This window comes from Athene noctua, chromosome 1, assembly GCF_965140245.1.
Source record: "Athene noctua chromosome 1, bAthNoc1.hap1.1, whole genome shotgun sequence".
NCBI lineage: Eukaryota > Metazoa > Chordata > Aves > Strigiformes > Strigidae > Athene > Athene noctua.
Window position 1 is genome coordinate 161935159 of NC_134037.1, and position 22623 is coordinate 161957781.

Genomic DNA, 22623 nt, shown 5'->3' on the forward strand with positions numbered 1-22623 from the left:
ATCAGGAAGAGTAACTCTGCAGCCCAAATATGCACCAATAATGGAACTTTAAAAGTTGCTGTTTCTAAAAGATCTCAGTTGAACTCAACATTAATAATCTAAACTCAAAGATAAATGTAAGCTAGCTTGGACAGAACATTCTGTTTGTTGTGCTTACACAGCATGCACAGCACAACTCATGATTTCATTATATGTTACTATTAAGAAAACAACAAAGAAACTAAAATATATTTCTAATTCCAATATAAAACAAAACAAAGATGCCTCTAATTAATTACCTATGGAAGAATAAGATTTCATTGCATTTTTATGGCTTTCTTCTATTATTTTCTGAAGAATTAGTGGACACCTAAGATGGGATTCTTACATTACCTCAAAATCAAAACTGTAGAAAAGCTGGAAAAACCCTGGTACTTTCCTCAGGTCCAAATACTGGTGTGACAGAAGGAATCTGTTTACCTTTACATACATGTGCTCCTCTGTGAAGAGAAACAATAGTTATTGTGGAGGAGGACAACGTTCACAATACACAACCATGCAGAAAAATAAATGGAACCTGTATTTTCCAGCGTTTCAGCTAGCTGTCAGAACAGTACACTAGTTACAGTGAGGAGGCCTGCTGCTCTGATTATATCATTGGCCATCCCTCCCCTTCTCTTCCCCAAAATGAAAAGCTTATTCAGAATGTGCACAAAGCAGGTGAGAAGATAAACACTCAACATGACTCTGATTTCAGCAAATTCAATGTTACTTCATTGACAAAGCAGAAATCTGCAAAGTGAGAGGCAAATCTCTCCACGTTTCAAGCCTAACACTTCATGTTAGGCAACCATAATTTTTAACTTACAGACCAGACCCCCATGAGCACCAGAACAAGTTACCCAGAGGCACTATACAGTCTCTATCCTTGGAGGCTTTCTAGGATCAGTCTAGAGGTCTGGAGGTTTTCTAGGATAAAGCCCTGTGCAAAGTGGTCTGCCCTCAGAGCTGGCCCTGCTATGGGGAGAAGGTTTAGCTAGAGACCTCACAAGGTCCCTTCCAAACTGAATTACTCCCCAGTTATACGATTCTTCTTTGCAACAATGACTAATATTGATTCAGTGTCTAAGGACAAAAGGACACCCGGGCCAGCCTACTCTGATCTGCTGAACAGGACCAGGACACTCATCTAGTTTTACTCATCTAGTCCTCTGCCCACCTTCACCCCAAAATTATGAAGAGGTAGTGGCTTCACCCCCGATGGATCAGACTGGTTTTGTACACAGATCAAAATGGCACTTCCCACTTCTCCAGTAATGCAGTCTACACAAGCACTGGAAGTTTTTCTTTGAAATACGGGAAATCATACACTTCATGGTTCCTACCAGGGTCACAGCTATCTCAACTTCCAGTATTGGCCAAGGACATACTCCATGCACAGTGACTCACCCCAGGAGTTCAACATGCACAGTAGGTTACAGTACCTGGCTTCAGAATCTGCTGTGCCACACGAGCAATGTAGAGTGTCAAAGAGAAGGTAAATCTGAGGTTTGGCTGCCTGATTCCATTTTGCACAGCATCCAAGAGATACAGCAACTGCAGCACAAGAGCCCAAGGAAGAAAAGCTTGAACCATAACCCAAACGAATACAAACAGGAGAGTGAGAATACATAAATAAGCTTTCAGGATATTTTACAGTCCATAAATCAAATACCAATCCCATCAGGATTTCCATTCCTACAAATAAAATTCTTAAGAATTTCTAAAACATATTTTCCCCCCTTTTTTTCTGTCCACTGATTATAACAGGAGGAAAACACAAAGCAGTAGAGGAGCAACAATGGAACAGAAGATAAAAAGCTTCTTTTATCTCTCTCACCGTGTGCATGTAGACAGATGAGTAAAGCAGTGAGTCTACCCTAAGTGTCCTGACGTAAAGTGTCTAACCTGGCAAACTTATCAATTGAGCTCAGTCTTACCTGACTCTTCTCTCGGAAGCGAGCTCCTTCCAGATGAGAACGAAAGGAAGCCAGGACAAAATATGCGGCTGCTCTCATGTTGGAATCATAGCTGCTAAGGGCAGCTACTGTTAGACCCAGGGCATTGACTTCGACAAACTTCTGACATGCCACTACACACTCTGTGTGGGAAAAGGGAACAAAATGAAAGAAAAATGCCCAGTGCATTATATCACAGGGTATATAACAAAACTTCTATTCATAAACACTGATTTCTAGATCTACCCATGCAAGCTATTATTTCACTACATGCTGAAGGCTCCTTCAGCTAACAAAGGCATTCTGCAAATCACTCTGAACAAGAATTCTTTACCTGAGCTGAAATTAATGTGGTTAGTCTCATTTACATTAGATGAAGACAATTCTGCCTGCTAGACTATACGAAGTTAGGAGTAAATTCTGTAAACACATCACATATCTCAGTGGTTCAGAAAAGTTAAGTATAAAGAAGAGAGGAAATTTTCCTGCTCAAAACATTCTCTAGGCACTTGATAAGTCTGTGCCTGAAAGATCAGCATAGCCTATGAAAAACCCATCTGCACTAAAGAGCTTCTCTGATAGAACAGACAGAAGAATAATACATAAATAAGCCATTAGCCACACCAGTTGTTACTGTGCAGGCATGAGTGATTCTGCTGGTAAGGCATGTTCCAAGCAAAGTACTAAACTGTACCTCTATTCCCTTCTGGGACAAACAAAATCCAGCAATGAACAGTAACCAGCCAAACAGAAAACACACCCTTGAATCTAACATTTACCTTGCATAGCATTTCACCATCAAGATTTAGAGTTTCTCATTTAAGGGGCGTGGAAGAGTTTGTGTCATTTTTACCCACTGATGGCTAGAAATGATTTGATGTAAAACCTCCAGAGTACCTCCTGTGCTATTTCTATTCCATTCACCAGTGATGGAATACAACGGCACATCAGCTGTATTTTGCTAGCTAAAGTGCAAATGTACTGCAGTTCTGAGTTTAGCAACAATATTCACATATTTTCGTGTAATTTACACTGAAGGTCAAGAGGAAGTTTCTGAGAAACAAATATTCCTATTTAAGTAGAGGCTGTAGTCTTACTGACAAGTACCTATATTTGGTCCACTGATTTCATCCCTAACCACCACCCCCACACAACTAAAATATATATATTTTATATATTTATGTAAAAATCACAGATTATTTATGTCCTCACACCAGTATCTGAGCTGTTTTTCTCATCTTTTCCTCAACTGCCAGAACTCCTACTTCAATTTCATGCCTGGCAGTTTCACACCCAGCTCTACTAGTTATGGGCCAGGCTACGGTAGGGTCTCCACCTCCCAGCACTGTCTCCCAAGCAGCCCACTGCTCCGTGACCAGTGCAAAGGCATCACTGAACTGCAATATCAGATCTTTTCAGTGAGTGTTTTACAAGTTATTTCAATACTAGCAATTATTGTACACTTCCCTACACCACCAAAACACATGAAGTTTAACTGATGTAATGCTAAACACCTCAGTCGTTCTAGTTAGCACAGGATACCTCTCTCATCACCAGAGCTCGTACAAATACAGCTCTACCCACCTCTACTTCTAGGCACTGAGCCAGGCCACCACCCGACCGCTAAAGATGATGAGAGGAGTAGCAACAATAAGGCAGGTGAAAGAGAAACAGAGCCCAGAGAGACACCTAATCTATGCCTTCTCCTACCTTCTGCCTGTGGCAACACAACTCTGCAGTTCGCACTCTTCAGGCAAGGTGCAAGGCTGCAAGGTAAGCACTGGGAGATGGACGCTTTCTATTGAATCCCAAGGGAACACATAAAGATGATCTAAAACTCGTCTGCCTATAGAGAATTCTCCACCACTTATGGATACCTCACACATAGCCCTGGCCTATACAACAACCCCTCTTCAGTACAGGATCAAATACGTGTTGTATGCCCTTCCAGAGCAAGGCACCACATGGCTCTCCTTCAGAGTGCAGTTCTTGAGAACTACTAACGCACACCAATTGGCAGACAAAGTGGATAATTTTATGGGGTGCTACCATATAGTGAAATCCAGCGTCCTCACTTCAGCAGTAAAGTTCATGCTGGTCACAGAAAGATTTATTTAGAAAACTTTCTTTCACTGAAAACACGCAATGGAAATATTTTCCATTCAGCTGACCTTGGAGAGTGCATACAACAACTAACATAAAATAACAAGCTATTACTAAAAAAAAAAAAAAATTCTATGTCTGACATACAGTTTGTTTAAAGTACCTTGAGAATCATGATGAAAAAGCTTTCCACAAGATGCTTATCAGGGCTAAAGTTAGACAAAACTTGCTATCTGCCCAATTCAAGATTTACTTTTTACTCAGTGAGCATTAAACACTGTGTAATAAGTCTATGTTTATAAATTCAGCAGTTATATAACATCTGTGCACAGGGTACTGTGCAGTCAGTACAAAGAGCAAATAAATAAAGAGGAATTGGGAATTCCAAGAGCAGCTGACATGGTTTAGGAGCCCCATGGGACTTGAACTCATAAATCACTTGGGCCCTTTAAAAATGCCCCTCTTAGGACACAGACTCTCACTCAGTGTGGAGCAGTTAAGAGAACTATTTTTCCCCTTTCTAGTTTTAGACTCAGCCTACGTCTGGACAGCCCCGGCCTCCACAGCTCTGCAAGAACATGATGTACAGGAGCTCCCTCAACCCCACTGTGCTGCCTGCACAAGTGGTTGTCCTTGCTGTCTGACTATAGCACTGCCAAGGCTGACCAACAGCCACCAAATCCCTCACACTGGTTAAGGTGGTGGCCTCCAGGTGGTGGGTGATGATGACAGGTGCATGACAGCAGTGCTTTTTCCAACTATTACACCCAGGTTCAAAACACATTGGCTGTCCATTCTCAGTAACAATCTCAAAGACCCACCATTAACTGGATCATCTAAGATCCCTCCTCCCGCAAAACACCAAATAGTTCTGGTACCTTTTCTTCCTTGGCAGATGAAAAAACAGTTGTTTTCACTGTTGTCAAAATTATATGGAGCGGTTTACCACTATAGCTAAGTATAAGCTAAGAAGACACAAAACAGGTACTGTACCATAAGGGTACAGGTGAACAAAGAAGGACTGAAGTATGATATCCCTGAACGACAGCTATCAGCCTGCCAATTGCTTCTGATATTACTGTTGTGGAAAGCCAAATCCAGCTGTAACTGCACAGTGGTTAACCATAATCAACATAGGGAGGGAGGGAGGGAGCTGGTTGGGAAACTCCCTATGGTACCTATCTCACTTTGATCTTTAAGGACTCTCTAAACACACAGCACGCCTGTAAAGTACAGCAGGAATCTGCCTATGTGACGCAGGGTTATGTCAATCAAGAAAAGTGAGTCTAAGCAGCTAGCTTTCAAGCACCATGTAGATCTCAAACTTCCCAGCAACTCTGAGCAGGCCTATTCAAGACATACAATGGCTCCAGGCATCTCTGATGGAAAATGAGTTGGCTGAAGTTTCCCTCTACTATAACCAGTCTGTAACAGGCCAGATCTCCAGTCAAGTCAGTCACAGTGTCCCTCACAGAAATCAATACCCCTGCAGAGATTCACTCTGGTCAGGAAACAGCTTCACTCTTCCCCAGCAATGGTGGCTTCTGGTTTATGCTCAGAGAACTTTGACAAGATCTCCAACCTGCCCTACCTCTGCCAAGCTCTCACTGAGAGCGCACAGCTGAAAGGAGCTGATTACTTCTCCCAAAAACTCAGGCACAAAGCAGACCCAGATCACAGCAGCCCTGTCAGCTGCAGGTGGGGCACTGCGTGTAGCAGCAGAAGGAAACATCCTTCCCATGCCTGTTTTGCTAATTGTGTTGCTGTGACACCATAGCTGATGCAGAACACAGCTCTACACATTCACCAGAAAAATACACAACTTTCCAGTGGGGAATATTCTCTACTGATCCCTCTTATGCTATTTTACAATACCATTGTGCTGAGTTTTGTGATATACAGAATGCTGTTCAACAGATCAGAGAACATAAACCTCTGTCTACTTTTTGTCTCTCCCAAGCTGTTCCCAGTTCCAGTTTAAAAACATCTCCTTGCCTTAAGCAGACCAGTCTCTCTACATACAATTAAACCCACTACATTTGAAAAAGCTACGAGGGAGCAACTAGTTGTCTGGACAAGAGCAGCTTGTCAGGAATGCCCTTGTGCTGCTACATTGATCTATTTCTGAATAGTCAAATCTCACTAGATACATTGCATTATTTGGAAAAGTGCTTTACAAAACCCCTAAAAGCTTTAATGCCAATTATACCTTCTTAGTTTTTAAGTCATTCTGAAAATTACAGTGCAGTGCAGTAGGTGGTTAAATGATGTATGTTTCTTCCCTCCAAAGCCATGCATAAATTTCTTTGTAGTATTAGATTCTCCATCTTAGATGGAGAATAACAGAGCTACAGATGGAGCCATGCAGCTCCTGCAGCAGAGTGAAATGACACTAAATATCAAAGAGAAACATTCACTTTACCTGGTCTGGTCAGTTCACTAAAGAGCTGAAGTAGAAAACAAGGATCGTAGAAGTCATCAAGACTCTTGACACTTTCATCTCTATATAGTGATTCTTGTACCTCCTGAAATCAAATCCAAGCCAGTATTTGTAATGAACAACACCAATTTCCAGCTTGGTTTCAGATCTCCCCAACCACCTCATCCCATTATAAAGTAGCCTATACTAAACCTTGCAAAATAGAACACAACACAGGGCGAGACATGCTTGTGTTTAAATCTGGCTTTCACTATCAGGGTTCCAAAACTATTTCCACTGACTTGCGCAAACAGGTATAGAAGCATGTTAGCAAACTGTATGGAAGACGGAAGAGCCCATTGTCAGTGGATCCTCGGACAGTCAAATTAAACAACTCTTTAAAAGTCAAATTCTGGTCTCACTTATACAAGGCAATGTCTGCAACACTGCCCAATCACACCTGCCAACAAGATGTGGTCTGTACATTGCAATTAATTTTAAAAGTGCTCCTAAATAATTAATTGCAGCCCTCCTATGAATTTAAATTACTCTCGTGATACAAACAAATTGTAATGTATTACATGAATGCAAGAAAGAAATGACTGAAGTGAAAGGCTCTTTTTCTACATCAAAAGAAGAATAATTCAGCAGTCTGAACTAAAGCACCTGTGATGACAGAAGACGGCGATGCTGAGGGAAAGACAGAATTGTCTTCATCATCTTTTCTCGATCAAGCAGACACAAAATCTCCTCCATGCTTGGCTGCTGCCATAGTGACTTCCCTAGACTCTTGCAAGTCTTGTGATGCTCCACAGCAGCTGGACCCCATAGCAGGATTCTTAAACATTGTTAGAAGATATGAGTCAACAGACAGCTAGCACTGAGCGAAAAGCAATTACAGAGGATATAAATTACTATTTAAATTTTCCCTTCATTTGTACCTATTATCCTGTGGGAACTTGAAACTAGAACTTGTCTCCCTAGCAACACCTTTTTCATCCATCCAAATGCTTTTCAAACTCAGTCTGAGGGTGTCTCATTAGCTATTTCCTACCCTGTTAATCCAAGTCAGAACTTACCTTCTAAGAAGAAACCACTTTTTTATTTAAGCTATAAATGCTGGTAGGTATGATAGCAGCTGCGTAAAGAGACAGTGATCAAGAACTGGTCAGACAAGGTTGTCTCAAATGCAATTGATACTTCAAACCAGAATCACAGTGTTTCAGTAACATAAATCCTTCCTCTCCTCCAAGTTGCTCCTTAGACCTCACTTACTTTGCCACTGTACTTAAAGTGCTATTGATATTGTCATTTATTATGTGGGTATGGCCAGCAGCTGGAGGGATAGATGGTGTTAGGCTTCTTATCACCCAGAACCTGAAAGCTTCCATTTGTAACACAAGGTGGGCTCTGTTAGGTTGCATCTACAGCACTCTTCCTGAATGTTCTCTATATTTGCTCAAAATCTTCAGTGCTGGGATCAAGTCTAACCAAGTATCTGGCTAGCCATTTACTTCAGGGTACAGTATGAAATTGTTTCCCCTTTAAAAAGGCTACAAAATTTTGGGACCTAACTACCTCTGAAATCGGTCTCTTCCTCACATAACACCCTCCCATCTGCAAACATTTTCAGTAAAGATTTATGCAGGATGTGGCTAGTGCCAGAGCCCTGGCTTCTGGAAGCCACTTCAATTCCCTGCTGACAAGAACTTTCATTTCCCAACCCCCTTCACAGGCTGCAAGGATTATCTATATCCTCAGGCAAAGCTAAGGGAGATTCTTAATTCAGAGTCCAGTCCTGCTTCAACTGCCTGAGCCAGTAGTCCTGCATCGATGTTAATATTTATGCCCATACCCTCAAAGACAGAAAAGTGCATTTGAGCAAGGCACACCAAAAACATCAGTGTAAAAACTGTTAGCAACAGATTTTGCTGTGGACTGCTTGGGCATAAGGCCTGCAAAGAAATGTATTATTTTATACAGTACATAGTTCTCTCTTATGAAATCTGCAGATGTATTGCAAGGTTGCACTATAAGGAGAGCTACAGTCCAGACTGGTGAAAGACAAGGAAGGCATTGACACCATGTTAGCATCCCAAAACTAACAATACATGTGTTAATGCAAGAGGTTATACATCACTCCTCCACTGGCATATTCCTCTCCTCTCCTCTCCAGCAAAGCACAAGATGAATATCATGCATAGAGGGGCAAGATCATTGAAAAGCCAAGGGCTGTGCTGAGTGGTGAATCCTGCATCTCAAGGGAACAGGGAAGGGAAAGGAGTCCTACACTAGCAACGTGTGCTTTGGCTGCCTTCATCTGTGATGAAATCCCTATAGTGGGTTCATACTATGGAGAGAGAAGGACTACTGAAATGAGATAGTCCCTCACCCAATCCACAGGCACCAAAAGTTCAGGCAACACATGAGAATTAAGAAAATATATAGGAAAAATGTTTCCAAAAGCAACATTCACCTCTAGGTTTATCTCAGCTAAAAATAAGACCCTGGAAAAATGCCAATTGTGAGACTGCTTATTTGTGTGCAGTTAGTTGAACGAAGGAAGGTGGTCAGCTTACCTGGATTTTATAAGACTTTGATTATTCTTCTCATATAACTGAAGCAGTAGCAGTATCTTTTGATCTAAAAAACCAAGATGAAACCCAAAGTCAGTCACCTATGAAGATGAAAACCAGATCTAGTAGGAATCACCTTTCCCAGGCTAGCACACTTACCTACAGCACTCAGTGTAGCCCCGTAAGCACCCAACAACACGGCAAGGTGACTGCTCTCACAGAAAGAAGGGCTGAGTTTCACCATTGTCAGCAGTATATCCACCAAGGCCTCTGAAATAAACACACAGCTTTAGCTTTGCTGCTCTCTTCAGTGCATATATAAATTCCCTTCACATATTCCCTCTCTAAATAGCTGCACACACAGTACTGTACATTTTAGATCAAGATCTATCTCTAAAAATAGCAAAAAAACATTTCCTCGACTACACTAAAGGATAATTATGATGCATTTAATTCAAGTGGAACAACTGTTTTTGAAGAAATTAAAGTATTTCCAAGCTGGACACACATATGTTATCATGAGGTAAGGTCCACAATGTGGCATACTACCATGAGAAAGTTTCCATGTGTACACATCTGCTCTCTGGTTAAAAAGAAATGCTATACTCTATCCTACCACACCACAGCTCCCTCCTCTTCTAGGAAGGCATCTTAAATTAGCTCAGCAGTTGCACAGAGTAAAGCAGACATTCCAGCAGCCTCCCCAAACTACTCAAGAAGTTTCAGCAAGAACTTGTGAATTCACACCCCAGCTGCAGTAACTTAACAACATGCTTCTGCACTGTGCATTTAAACAGAGGTCATCACTGCAGAATCCTATTAGTCAGCAAGCTACAGGAACTCTGTCCTGGAGCATACAAAAACTATCCACCTACATTTTATAACTAGCTGAGAAACAGATCAAACAAGTGATCAGGTCACTCAAAGGCAAATAGGCTATCTGTGGCAGATTCAAAGCCTGAGTCCCAATTTCTTAACTCCCAGAATGTGAAAAGGCACAGGCTTTTCCCCCTAGTATCTACAAGAATATAAGATGTCAAAACAAAACAGATCATAAAGACAACAGCCTGAATGAATGCACTCTTGACACCAAGCTTCTGAATTACTGAAGTTAGCCTCAAAGAATCCATCTCTCTGTTCTACAGAAACACATTCAAAAGGTAAAATGCATACAGTAAGCAGCAAAATCTGTTACTCATTTTTACTTCACTAAATTTGTGACTTCACAAGAGCTTTTTGCTCTTTTCAGGCAATTTAAAACTTTGAAGTCTGTTTACATGTTGCTCACCAATACACACAAAATTTGTTATGAATATGCTGCCCTGAGAATCTCCTCCCCTTTTCTTATACAGCTCCTTCAATCACCGAATCTGAAAGCCCTGTACAGTGGGAAAAAGCTGAGGTGTATACAGATTAAATGATTGCTTCAAGGTCAGGTAGTATTTCAGATGGCACTGACAAAGAAACAAAGCAAATCCTACACATGAACTAGCACCCAGTTTATACTGCTCATGGAAGGATACCTCATGAAAGGTTCCAATATGAAATACACATCAATTAAATCAACATTTTGGACACAACTTGCAAAATCAACTTAAAATCTTCTGTATCAACCTATTTTAAAATAGGTTTAAATGTCACACGTTTCTTACAGAACCTATATGCACTTCAGTGAGCTTACACCAAGAGCCTCACAGAAACCAAAATAATCAATTCAAGATTTCAACAGGGTTAAAAAAACCGAAATTAACTAACCAAAAACCCCCAAGCCCACCTTTTCAGTAGTTTTAGAAACTTAAGTGTTTAAAAATGGCAGCAATAAAATGAATGCAATATTTGGATCCAAGCAGAGGTAGAATTTAAAACTAATATTCTGGAATTGTTTAATTGCTCTGCAAGTATATGTAGGTGGATAGGTTACTGGATGGATAGACTATAATGCGAGAAAGACAAGATTACTAAATATAGTTAAAGGGAAGAAGATAAAAAAATACCTCTTGTCTGGATATTTGTGCCATCTTCTTCTCTTGACCTCAGTATGGCTGACAAAAATAGAGAGTGCTGCGTGACCATCATGTGAAGTTTGGAGAGCTTGACTAAGCTCTGACTAAGTGAGGATTCTTTCTTGTATAATAACTGAACAGCAATGTTCAGGACTTTCAAAAATGCTTCATCTCTGTAGCGGTACCTTTCAAAGCAAGGATCACAGAAAAGTCAGATCCTAACCAAACCGAAAGAAACTTGCTTGAAAAGATGAGTGTTTAAAAATGAGAAATTTGTAAAGAAAGCAAAATTAGTAAAACCAAAACAATTTTTTAAAAAAATGAAAGTACATACACCTCCTTCCCTGAGCTGTTTTGATTTAATTCTTTTTAAGTTATACTAGTATCTAATTATAAAAAAAAATAAAGGAGAATCAACAGTCATACTTGTATAGCCACACTGATCTTAATAAAGGATTAGAATTTTGCCTAGTAACCTTCAGACAGCAATCCTTCAGATTAACACTTCTACCTTCACAGAAGCTAAGATTATCCTAAACTATCTTTTCTTTCTTTTATTTAAATGGTTTACATTAAAGGTGAAAGGTATGATTCTGCTTTCATATTAACCATATTTAAGAAATATCTTAAAGAAGTTATAGGAGCATAAAGCTTCTTTACGCCAGTTGAAAGGAAGCTAGTCCAGCTATGCAGCTGGAGCACAAAATCCAAACCTGTCTGCAGTTGTGCAGGTTAAGGCTCCAACAAAGCCAGTGGATGTGACATGAAGTGCATCTTGAGAAACAAGGAGCATCGTTAAATATGACTGAATTCAAGGGACACAGGGTGTTTCCAGTATAATGCAAGACAAGGCCAAGTGAACCTCCTACAGCAGCTTTGGTGCGTCTCAAAATTACTTACTTGAGTCCTGTCTTCACAAGGGTGTACCAGTCATCTGGGTCCACTTCTTCAACAAAGCGCTGTGCATGTAGAAAGTAAAAGCAGATGTTATCACTTAGCACATAGAGCTTACACAGATCATCAAGACAAGCAATTTTTGTTCAATGGACACACTAACAACACACAAGGCACTCAGGTGGGATGATCAAAGGATAACAGGGAAGAAATCTCTTGCATACAACAGCCCTACCTCCTGATTCAAATGAAATTACAAGTCTTGGTTTGTTGATCCTGGAAGCAAGGGAGCATATAAGGGCTGTATGCAATTAAAAAGCAAGCTGGTCTGTAGGTACCAAAAAAACCCAGAGTCTTGAAACTCTTTACACTCTCAAAGTGTGAAAGGAATAAAAAGTCATCAAGTCAAAGCAAGAGACTCAGGTACTAGATTTTTCTGTACCTATGATGTGCTTAAGCTAACCAACCTTTGCACATGGCAAAGAGGGTGGCTGGGTGTATTTGTTTGTTACAAAAATTGATCTTGCTGAAATGCTATAAACCACAATACACAGCAATCAGTTTTAAGATGACTGACAGCTGCACGTGCCAGCAATGCCAGTCATGACTGGTGCTAACCTTGTCAGGCTGGTGAACACTGTTCAGATGAACACTATGAGATGGCCCCTCAGGTCCTGCAAAACCAGTCATGTCCTAAAAGAGAGTCTCACCAGAAGCAAGCAAGAGGTCAAAGGCATTTGCTGCCTGCAGAGCTCTTCATTTTTATGTCTTACATGGATCTGTCTACCTTACTGAACCACAAAAAGACTCGCAGTACAGAGGGAATGATCAAGCAGTGTTTTTTATGATCAGAGTCCAGAGTTCTATCTATGATCAACCGGATTTCTGCCACAGACTTCAGAAGGCATGGCAGGTGGGTCTTGTCAGAAGTGTCTCTATAATTTGTTGTGGTTTTGGTTTTTTGGGTTTTTTTTAAATGAAAACATCCATTGGCAACCTTTGATTTTTAACTCCCGAACACCTCAAACTCTGATTTTCAAAGGGGACTGTTAGCAGAAAGCCATCATCAAGAACAACTCAAAACTGCTTCTTATAGAGGATTAGCAGGGTTAAATTAACTCTGCAAAAGCTATTAAAAGCCCACAGAAGCCATAATCTAAAAAACCAGAAAATAAAGTCCATCTATATTTATGCAAGATACAAGAGCACAATAACAAATTTGCACACAGTCACATTCTAGCAATGCAGATAAGAAGCCTCACCAATAATTCTTCAAGCCTCAGCAACATGGACCTCTCCACGTCTTGCTTGCTTTCATCTTTGTTGTTGTTGTACATGACAATTAACCCCTTCATGCAGGCCGCTAACAGGTGTCTCCTCCAGGAATGCAGCTCTTCAGAGTTTTGAAGCACTCTAGATATGGCATCTGCCACTGTCCAGCTGCAGAAAGATATTTATTTTTTAATGATATAACATGCTTTTTGTATAGTTTAAAGATGTCTTGCTGCCAAAGTGTGAAGTGACAGATTCTCAGGAGAGGATGCCCTTTTGCTACAATATTTGCATTCGTGCATACCTATCACAGTGCTTTATAGGACAAACCGTGTCCAGGGCAGCTGGATTTGCCTACCTCTCATTATTTTCTGCTTTCTCAAGAGCAGCAGGAAGCTGATCAATAAGGTTTCGCAGCACTTTACTTCCTGAAGATGGCAACAACCTTGAAAGAACTTGCAGTTTCACAGTGGCCTCATGTGATGCTTCTGTGTCTTGAAATACACCGCAGAGCTCCTTCCACAGAGCCTTCCTCAAGACAGGTATAACAGCTGAGACAACTGTTGGAAGAGAGCAGGGGGCACAGGTTCCACCATCTGAGTGTGGTAAGCAACAATAGACTTGTAATTACAAAAAACCCAAATCACTTTCCTAATCAAGGCCCAGATCACTTAGTTTCTCGGAAATGATACCACATTAGCTGCTAATCTGCTACAGAGGAGTGCACTCTCTATTGCTCCATAGCACCATTAGGAAGTATATGTACCAGACAACTGCTTGCTATACAGCCAAAATGATTAAACACGGGCAAACAATGCAGACCTTCAAAAGAGGGACAACTTCCTAATAAGAAGCCTTGTCCTTGCATCTCAGGAAGGATGAAACTTTACTCTGACCTTGGGCTCAAAGGAAATTTTCTCTCACATCAACAGACAGCTAACAGATACCTTATAACTCAAGTCAGATAGCAGTTTCCCCTTCTAGAGTTCAAGCACGAAACCACCAGTGTGCATTTCTGTGTAATGATGAGGTCTTTTCATGACTTGAACTTCTCCTAGATAGAGCTAGCCTTCTCCAACAACAGCTACAGTCAGCCTGTTTCTGTTGCTATTTACATTTCTATGTAATAAGAGAAACAAAATCAAAGTGATCCTGTTCTGTTGAGTTAAATCCTAACTCATAATTTTGCTGGTAGAAAATTTAACTGTCTTGTTAGTTTAATGCTGCTGTTGGCTTGGAAAGTTTTGGACTGCCAGCTTAGGAAGGCATTAGAGTGGGAAGCTGTATTTGGAGATTTATTTTAGAAGAAAGTTTTGGACTCTTACACTTGCAAAAGTGAAAGCTTGCGTTTTGCAAAACCATATGGCTATGGCATTCCACTCACCAGACAGTGTTCTATCTATGCCCAAGAAAAGGTTTTTCCCTCCTATACTGAACAAAGCATGAAGACAAATTTTCACATGCATTAAGTATTAAATACAGGCTTCATAAGAGAAAACTGGGCAGCAGCAACTGTGAGAGTACTTTGCTTCAATCTAACAGCTCATCTTCACTATAGTCCTTTTTATGGTGCAGAAGTACTTATAAGAGAATCACTAGAAGTCAGACATGTAAATTTTATCACCTCTATTTATTATGCAGAGGATTCAAGAGTTTAAGGCCAGCAGTCTACACTGGGAATCTGGCCTCCTGAATCACAAATAGGTATCAGTTGTGGTTTTACCTGTGGAAGGTCGGGTGAATTCATACTGGCCTCTGCATTGCAAATACACATTAATGAGTGGAAGAAAGCTCTCCATATTCTTCCTGAGGTACTTTCCAGTGGCACTGCTCAGACACCACAGCTCGAACTGCAGCAGGTGAGTCCTAGAGTGTTTTATCAGCATGCCCACAATGGCAAGGGAGGTGTCTGACCTCTGGTTAAGGCAGTGAACGTGTACCTCTACACTGACTGCATGTGCAAGGACTGGCTCGCTTTGGAGAGCATGAAGGAAAACTTTCTCCAAATCTTTGCTGGCTGATGCTGACATCAATATTCCCAAAGCTTTAATGTGCTCTGTGAATAGCAGTAGTTCTCCTTGTTGGGGCTGCCTTTGGTAGCTTTCTGTGAGGAGCTGCACCAAAATCTGTCCATAGAAGCTTAGCTGTTTCCCTTTTTTAGGGGATTTTTCAGATTTCTGAGTAGTCAGGCTTGTCTCAGGAAGTCGCAGCATGGTTAAAGTGATCTCCTTCAGCTGAGCTGAAGCCATATATATGTGCAGCTCCTCCAGAGCCTCCAGCTGGTGAGACTTCTTGGGAGAGACCGGGCTTCTGTCGTTCCCCACAACATGTAGCTCTTTCAAGACACTTTTTGTTATAGCTTGAAAATACTTCGATAACACATGTTTGTGATCCATGCTCTGCAACATCGGGGCACCTGTTTTCAACAGCTGGAGCACACCAGAATTGAGATGAGCTGACAGGAGCTTCACAGTGACAGGGTTTAAACTGTGCTGAGGAAGAGAATGTTGTTCTAAAGCCAGGAACCAACTCTCCAGTGTAGGATGTCTGAAAATCAACATGAGTGTATCTTCTAGTGTCTGTAACAAACGGGTGTAACAATATTACTGAATCGATAATTATAGTTCCTGGGAGAGAAAAAAAGTACAGTTCATCTGCCTATTTTCCAGAACTTGTTAGTCACAATTACTGAACATGAAATTGTTGATTAACTGGTCAGAGGATAAAAATATTAATGAATTACAAGCACATAAATACCATTCTTCCAACATTTATGACGTGGGAGGCATGCCTCCACTGAACATTCTCCATGTGTTTAAGCACATTTCCAGGGGAAAACTGTATATTCTGGGGTTTGTCAATACAATTCCAATCTAATCTCCACAAGATTCACTCCTCCAAGTACATAATTTTCATAACCAGGCCTTACACAGGGCTTAGAGAATTTCTTCTGCAAAGGCAAGTGATCTGTCAGGACCTATCCTGACTGTATTCCAGCTCAGGGGTGAGACTGTGGATGATGCAGCTTGGTCAAATCTCCAGGCACTAGTTTCCTAACTGCTGGACCACATGCTCAAAGTTCCTAAGTCCTCCTCCTAGACCTTAACAGCATCTCTCTGCATCAACCTGTTTCCCTTCAGTACAACTCTTGAAATACAGTGTATCATATCCCATTCACTCTCTGCCCTTCTGAGAAGAACCCGGAAAAAGCTACAGTAATTCTTCTACAAAGCAGTAAAATCCTATTCAAGACCTTATACAGTGAGTGTGTGACAGACACACTTTAATCCCAACTGAAACCCCTGAAATCCTCATGACTGTTTATGAAAGTCACAGCACTCGCAAAGCCTGATCCCTGCTAAATCCCGCCCTGTTCTCTGTTACATTTAGCCAGTTCCATGTTTTAGTGATCGGTGAAAATAGATAAAAATAATTTGTGCTCAAAAATTGTTCATGTTTAAGATCATTTGCTTTAATTAATAGTTCAGCAAAACTTATTACGAATAAATAAAATCAAAATTTACTAACAGGTAAGCTTTTGGCCTGTGTATCAAGGGATTCGGTACCTTGTCATCTGAAGACTCCTCTGTAATCAGAGATTCCTCGTCCATAAAGAGATCTGATTCAGTCTGATGCTCTTCTCGTTTCTGCTGATTATCCAACTCTATCTGATTTCCCCGGCACAACAAGCTACTCAGCAGGTCCACATAGAGGTCAACAAGGTGAGGACCAAAAGTTTTACCGAGCTGTGAAAACACAGACACATTAGAAGCTGATAAAAGAGCAGGATGGGAGCAGAAGGATAATTATCCAACAGGAACAGAAATTAACTAAGAAATTCCTAGATTACAACCTTTTGAGGGGGAAGGAACCACTCCCCTCTGTAGAGCCTTGATTCTAAGAGAAATATCAGGGTACCAAATAAAGATTCATAGATTTTCACCTATACTGCAACTTTTGGTGTAACACAGGCCAGTGAATTTCATTCTCTGGAAAGACTTCTTATGGAGACCCAGGAACTGGATTAAAATCTGGAGTTTATTTGCACTACACACAGACCAGTAAAGTAACCCATGCAAAGTAAATCCAAGACTCCTCAACAACTAGAAGGACAGACATTTGTTTAGAAATTAGGTGCAGGTTTGTCTGGTGCTCCATAGCCTCAGTGAGAGATGAGTATCTGAAAAAGCTGTGGGACTGGATTCAAGTTTTAACAGCCAGGTCATTTGTACTTTCTGTGTTAAAATAAAACAAACCCACAGTGTCATCACAATATTGCTCTTACACTGCCAAAGTTCTCCACTGTGGATTTCAGATATAGCAACACATGCTTTACTCCTAACAAAAGCTGCTCAGGCGGGAGCTGGGAAGCCAAGTCTTTCAATTTCATCTGGATATCATCTTCCAGTAAGGTGTGGCTTCCTCTCTCATAGGCTTTCTTTAGCAAAGTGGTAAATACAGAATCCAGGGCCGCTGCAGGTTCTTTGCATACCTCTTTGAATTTTTTAAACTGTTTAAAATGGAAAAAAAGGAAAAGAAAAATAAAGATGAGTAAGAATAAAAAGTTTCTTCAGCTACCTTTGTTTTGAAATGAGTTCTGTGCTGAAACCAGGGCTGAAGTTCCAGGACCACATGTGTACAGTCCTACTATCACAGAGCTAGTCAAAGGTGTCCCATGGGGAACCTGCACATGGTCACTGCTGGGCAGAAAAACACATCAACACCTAGCACAGTTGGTCTGTGGATCCCCAACCCATATCTGGGTGAACTCCAACCACTGTAAACCATCTCCTCGGGCAATGTCACACATTATGCTACACTGTGCCTGATGAGGAGATGTAGTTCCCATCACATACATCAAGTGCAATGCTTGAGTCCTGGCTTCACTTCCCAACCACAACAAAGACCTTTTGTGTTGTTAGAGAAAAGTTCTTGAGCAAAATTGCGTCCCAGTGTGATAAAAAAGAAATAACAGAATTAGCTTAATGTAAATGCACTTTCTAATGGGAATGTAACCTTTATACACTGTGGGGTTTTACAGTAATACTGGCTCAGGCATTCGAGTGCTTCAGTTATTCCATACCACAGGTTCCTGAGATTGCTGGGGTATCCAGAGTTTATAATACTGGTTAAATCTGTAGAGCTGAGGATACTTAGAAATCTTCAGGGACTGCAGATCTTTATCATAGAGCTGGAACATCAAGCAGAGGGCAAGGGGTTCTCTCTGAGAGTGCAGGAGGTCAGTGAAAACAGCAACAAGATACTCTATGATGTGTGCTCCTAGAAAAGCAAAATAAAAAATGAAAATTTTGTCAACAGAAGTAATCTGCATGAGCACAGACACTAGGACAACCCTCTTTTCTTAAGGTCTGGGAAACAGGTCATGTAGCATCATTTAGAAAAATACTAAATAGGATTAAAAGGTGTTTGTGATAAACTAGACAAGTGCTTTTGACCCACTGAGGTATCTGGAAAAATACTCCATACAGTAGTTCTTGTTAAAATAAATAATCATGCCACTTTAACATACATGCTTAGGTTAGCCTGTTTCCTTCCAGAGAAGCATAAAACTAACTCCCCCTTTACTGTGTTGTGCTAAATTTGTCTATATTTTGATGGATGAGGACCCCAGTTAAACACCACCTAAGAAGAACTGATTTGTACTGGGAAGGAACACACTCAGGTTAACACACACTGGTTAAATATGGAGGATTTTCTTTCAGAACTGGGACTTTCAGTTCTACCCCAGGTGCTACTCAAAAGCCAAACATACATAGGACTTAGTGAGCTGCTGTGGGATTGGCAAATCCTGCTCTGAGGAAAACTGCTGCCCCTGCGACTCCTCACTCCACCTAATCCTTTCCTCAAGGAGGTGGTAGAACTTTGCAGCATTCACTCCTGGAGCTTCATCTCTGAAGAAGTTTTCTTTGGAAAATGCATTCATTTTCTATTCAACAGTCCAGTCCCCCCTCTTCTACTGACTGGTCTCAGTGGAAGAGCTGCCTACAGCCACTGAAACCACCTTCCTCTCAGAACCTGCACACTCTATGCTTAAAACACTGTTATTGAAACACACCTGCTTGTCCATGCAGGGACAGTGTCTCTGCACTGTTCCTCAGTCCCTTGGGCTCATACTCCTCCTCCGCTTCCCTGTATTTCATAGGTGGGCTCTCTTTTTCTAACCTGGGCAAATTTGTTTTCCCACAGTAGGAGCTCCCTAGTGTCAAATGGCAGTTTATAGAATGCCTGCATTTCCATTTATTTTCCTTTCTCCAGAAACCAAGAGCAAGCTTCTTTAGGGTCAGGAAAAACAGGGCAGAAGCACCCTATAAGCTTTAATGCCTCTTCTGAGAAGGGAACACCATGGAACTGCACCTTCCACTCCACTAGCATAGACGATACATAGAAACAAAAAAGTCTGTACCTGTTCCATTTTCAGTTTGAAGCAACAGTATATTCCTGGCTTCTAATGCAGCAGGGACAACAGCACTGAATGGAAATGTTTGGATAATCATGTCTTCATTTAAAGTGAAGCCAATTTCTTCATCTAAGCCATCACTGCCCTCAATTAGGACATCTACCATATCCAAGACATCTATTAAGTGAATTAAAAAAATGTAAGCAGAGGATTCAGACTAACTAGAAAACAACAGAAGTAGAATCCAACACTCCAAGAACACAAGGCAGCTTCAGAATTCCCAAAGCAGAAAAAAAAAGGATGAAAGACACATTTGTCTAGTGGTGTAATGGTAAATGCAACTCTAAAAATCACTGTCTCTTACTATGTGCTTTACTTTACTTTCTGCCTTTCAACACTGCTGTCCAGCTGACAGAAGTAAGGGAAGAGGTGCCTCACCTACTGCTATCATGATGGCATTAGGTAAGGACTACCAGAGCATAACAGTGACGGGAAACATGTATGGAAAGTACAAAGGAAACAGCCACTTCCCCATTAAAAGAACATCCTAAGCAGTCCTTGAAGACCTCCTCAGCTCTACGTGGCCAGAGAACCAAATCTTGGTCATGAAAGAGTCAAAGACAGCTTTAACATACCATATATTCTGTGACTGGCATTACATCTAATACAGCCAGCTCAAGGCAACTGATCCATCTGGTACTGACTGTTAAACTACCTCAATTATCTTGCATTTATGTATTGCAAAATCCTACACACAGACTGTTATGGCAGATCAGCTAGCACATGGTAAGTTGTCCAAGAGTCCACATTTGCAGAATTTTGAGTTTGTCTGCAGTAGGGCTGTGGCTGGTCCCAGAAAGCAGAAGCAGCAAAATTCTAGCTGTGTGCTTGGGAGTAATAAAGTTCCCTGGGCACTCCAGCCCCCTCCTCCTAGATGAACTGATACGAGCAGCCCCAAGGGAGAGGAACTGTAATAACAGTTTTAGTTTTAGTTAGAAAATGCTGCTACAGGAGCCTGAAGAGAGATTTAAAATACTGTTAAAATGGTGTAACTACATCAGAACTTACTGTGGTAACTTTACAATTCAGACTACTCCTTCTGATACTAAGTACAACTGGAGGGCTGAATCCTGTAGCTCCTTACTCAAGCAGGATTTCTATAGTTATCAGTCATTAGTTTGCAGATTAGCACTAGAAAATTTAGCACAAAGTCCTGGAGTTCTCTGTTGTTGAGGGATTTGCCACATACCGTCAATGTGAGAGATGGGGATGCTGACGTTATCAGAGTCTTGTTTAAACATATTAATTTGGAGCATACTGGCTTCCTGAACAAGGTCTGCTGCTTTATCTGTATATGGATAGGGGTTTGTCACCAGTTTCAACAGGATCTGTTAACAAAGGTTGAGAGAGAAACCTAAGTGCACAGGCTATTAAGTCTACGGGAACCATATCTTGTTAAGAAAGACCTTGTGCTAAAAGTGACTGTAAGCTGGCAAAGTTTTAGGAGGACAGCTTTCATTTACTTCTGCAGGAATCTGCCTATGGCTACTGCTGTACATGGGACACTGGGTCTGATGGAAAAAGAAATGTCCACTGCAATTTTGCACCTGAAGTGCTACCACAGACTGAGTCCCTGGGGAATCTGCAATGAAAAGGAAGCACTGGGTATTTAACATCCTGAAAAGTAAACAGGAAATACCAACTTTTCTTGTAAAACATTATCATTTACTTAGGTCTGATAATTTTGGCAGGTATTGCCACATGAAGAAAAGAGGAGATAAGAGCTACCCACACATACAACACTCTACCCGTATATCAACAATGCTGTAATAACAACTTATCTTTCTGGATTTAATTTTCCTCCGAATCATTTTGCTGTCCTCCCACCCAAGACAAGAAAGATGTCAGTTCTGCATAAAAAATTACAAACACTGCTTTTCTCAGAATTCATTCACTGATCTTTGACAGGTTTCTCAACAACAGCAACAAAATAGTTAGTTTCCATTAATGCTATTCTTGGCATTGTTTATCCAGCTAATTTGAACAGTTGTTACCCTTTCCAAAAATTGAATCACTGCTTCCTTTTTGTCTTCTTTTGTATTATCCAAGTGTTCCAGCCAAACTGAAAGTTCCTTCCACGTGTACTCAAACACTCCACTGTCACGTAAAACCTGTCCAGAAAACCAAAGGGGAGGGTTAAAAAACCAAAACAACTAAAATACAAAACCTCAAAAAAGCACAGATCTTTTTGTATAGCAACTTTATGTTTTCTTCTTCTTGGAAAAAAAAAAAAAAAAGAACAGGTTGATTAAAAGAAATATCCACTATCTGCTGTTCTCTTCTCACTCCCTCAATTCAAGAGGCCTTATTTCCCCTCACTAGGGCCACTCAAACTGCGTAACAGAGGGTAAAACTGAATGCATTTTTTAAAACAAAATCTCCCAATACTGTATCAACTGGCCTTAGTGTAACTAGGACCAAGCTCTAGGGTCTTCATCAAGGCTGTTTGCTTACTGGTCTCTCAGTGAGAGCAGTAGGAAGCGAAGCATGGCTATGTTAGAGCTGACGAGTGAAACCCGCTGAGCTCTGCCAGACACACATGGGCTTTGTAGGAAAAGGGCAAGTAGTCGTCTTGGGGCAGAGAAAGAAGGGCTTTACAAATGACCAAATTAAAAGGCAAAACATGGCTTACTCTCTCACAACTGGGAAAGTGAGCTGAGAGCGATTTCTTTCTGCTCCTGTCTTCTCAGAGCCTCTCCTCCTCCTCTCACCTGCTGTCTGCAGCACAAACCCAGTACAACTCCACTTGACTGCTGCCCTCACGCTGACCACACGTATGGGATGGATCCCACAAGCATCCCACTCAAGTTCGCTGCAATCACCTATTCACCAGACTGGGCAGCGAGCGCATGGCGATCTCACTACGAACATTTTTTCCCACGCATTTGAAACACAAGACTTC

At 41.0% G+C, this 22623-nt stretch overlaps 1 protein-coding gene across 3 annotated transcripts in view; it reads right to left on the minus strand.

The window, feature by feature from the left end:
• URB1 (URB1 ribosome biogenesis homolog) overlaps positions 1-22623 on the minus strand; it is a 58609-nt gene that overhangs the window by 10284 nt on the left and 25702 nt on the right. For all 3 annotated transcript variants that reach the window (XM_074902850.1, XM_074902869.1, XM_074902859.1), the window contains exons 16-33: positions 21716-21832; positions 20911-21049; positions 19668-19838; positions 18327-18523; positions 17529-17753; positions 16810-16989; positions 14967-15822; positions 13602-13803; positions 13234-13411; positions 11978-12036; positions 11069-11262; positions 9234-9344; positions 9078-9141; positions 7165-7336; positions 6502-6604; positions 1959-2119; positions 1464-1575; positions 373-479 (exon numbers count right to left, since the gene is read on the minus strand). In XM_074902850.1, the coding sequence (XP_074758951.1) occupies positions 373-479; positions 1464-1575; positions 1959-2119; positions 6502-6604; positions 7165-7336; positions 9078-9141; positions 9234-9344; positions 11069-11262; positions 11978-12036; positions 13234-13411; positions 13602-13803; positions 14967-15822; positions 16810-16989; positions 17529-17753; positions 18327-18523; positions 19668-19838; positions 20911-21049; positions 21716-21832 (3348 nt within the window). The remainder of the gene's footprint in view (positions 1-372; positions 480-1463; positions 1576-1958; positions 2120-6501; positions 6605-7164; positions 7337-9077; positions 9142-9233; positions 9345-11068; positions 11263-11977; positions 12037-13233; positions 13412-13601; positions 13804-14966; positions 15823-16809; positions 16990-17528; positions 17754-18326; positions 18524-19667; positions 19839-20910; positions 21050-21715; positions 21833-22623) is intronic.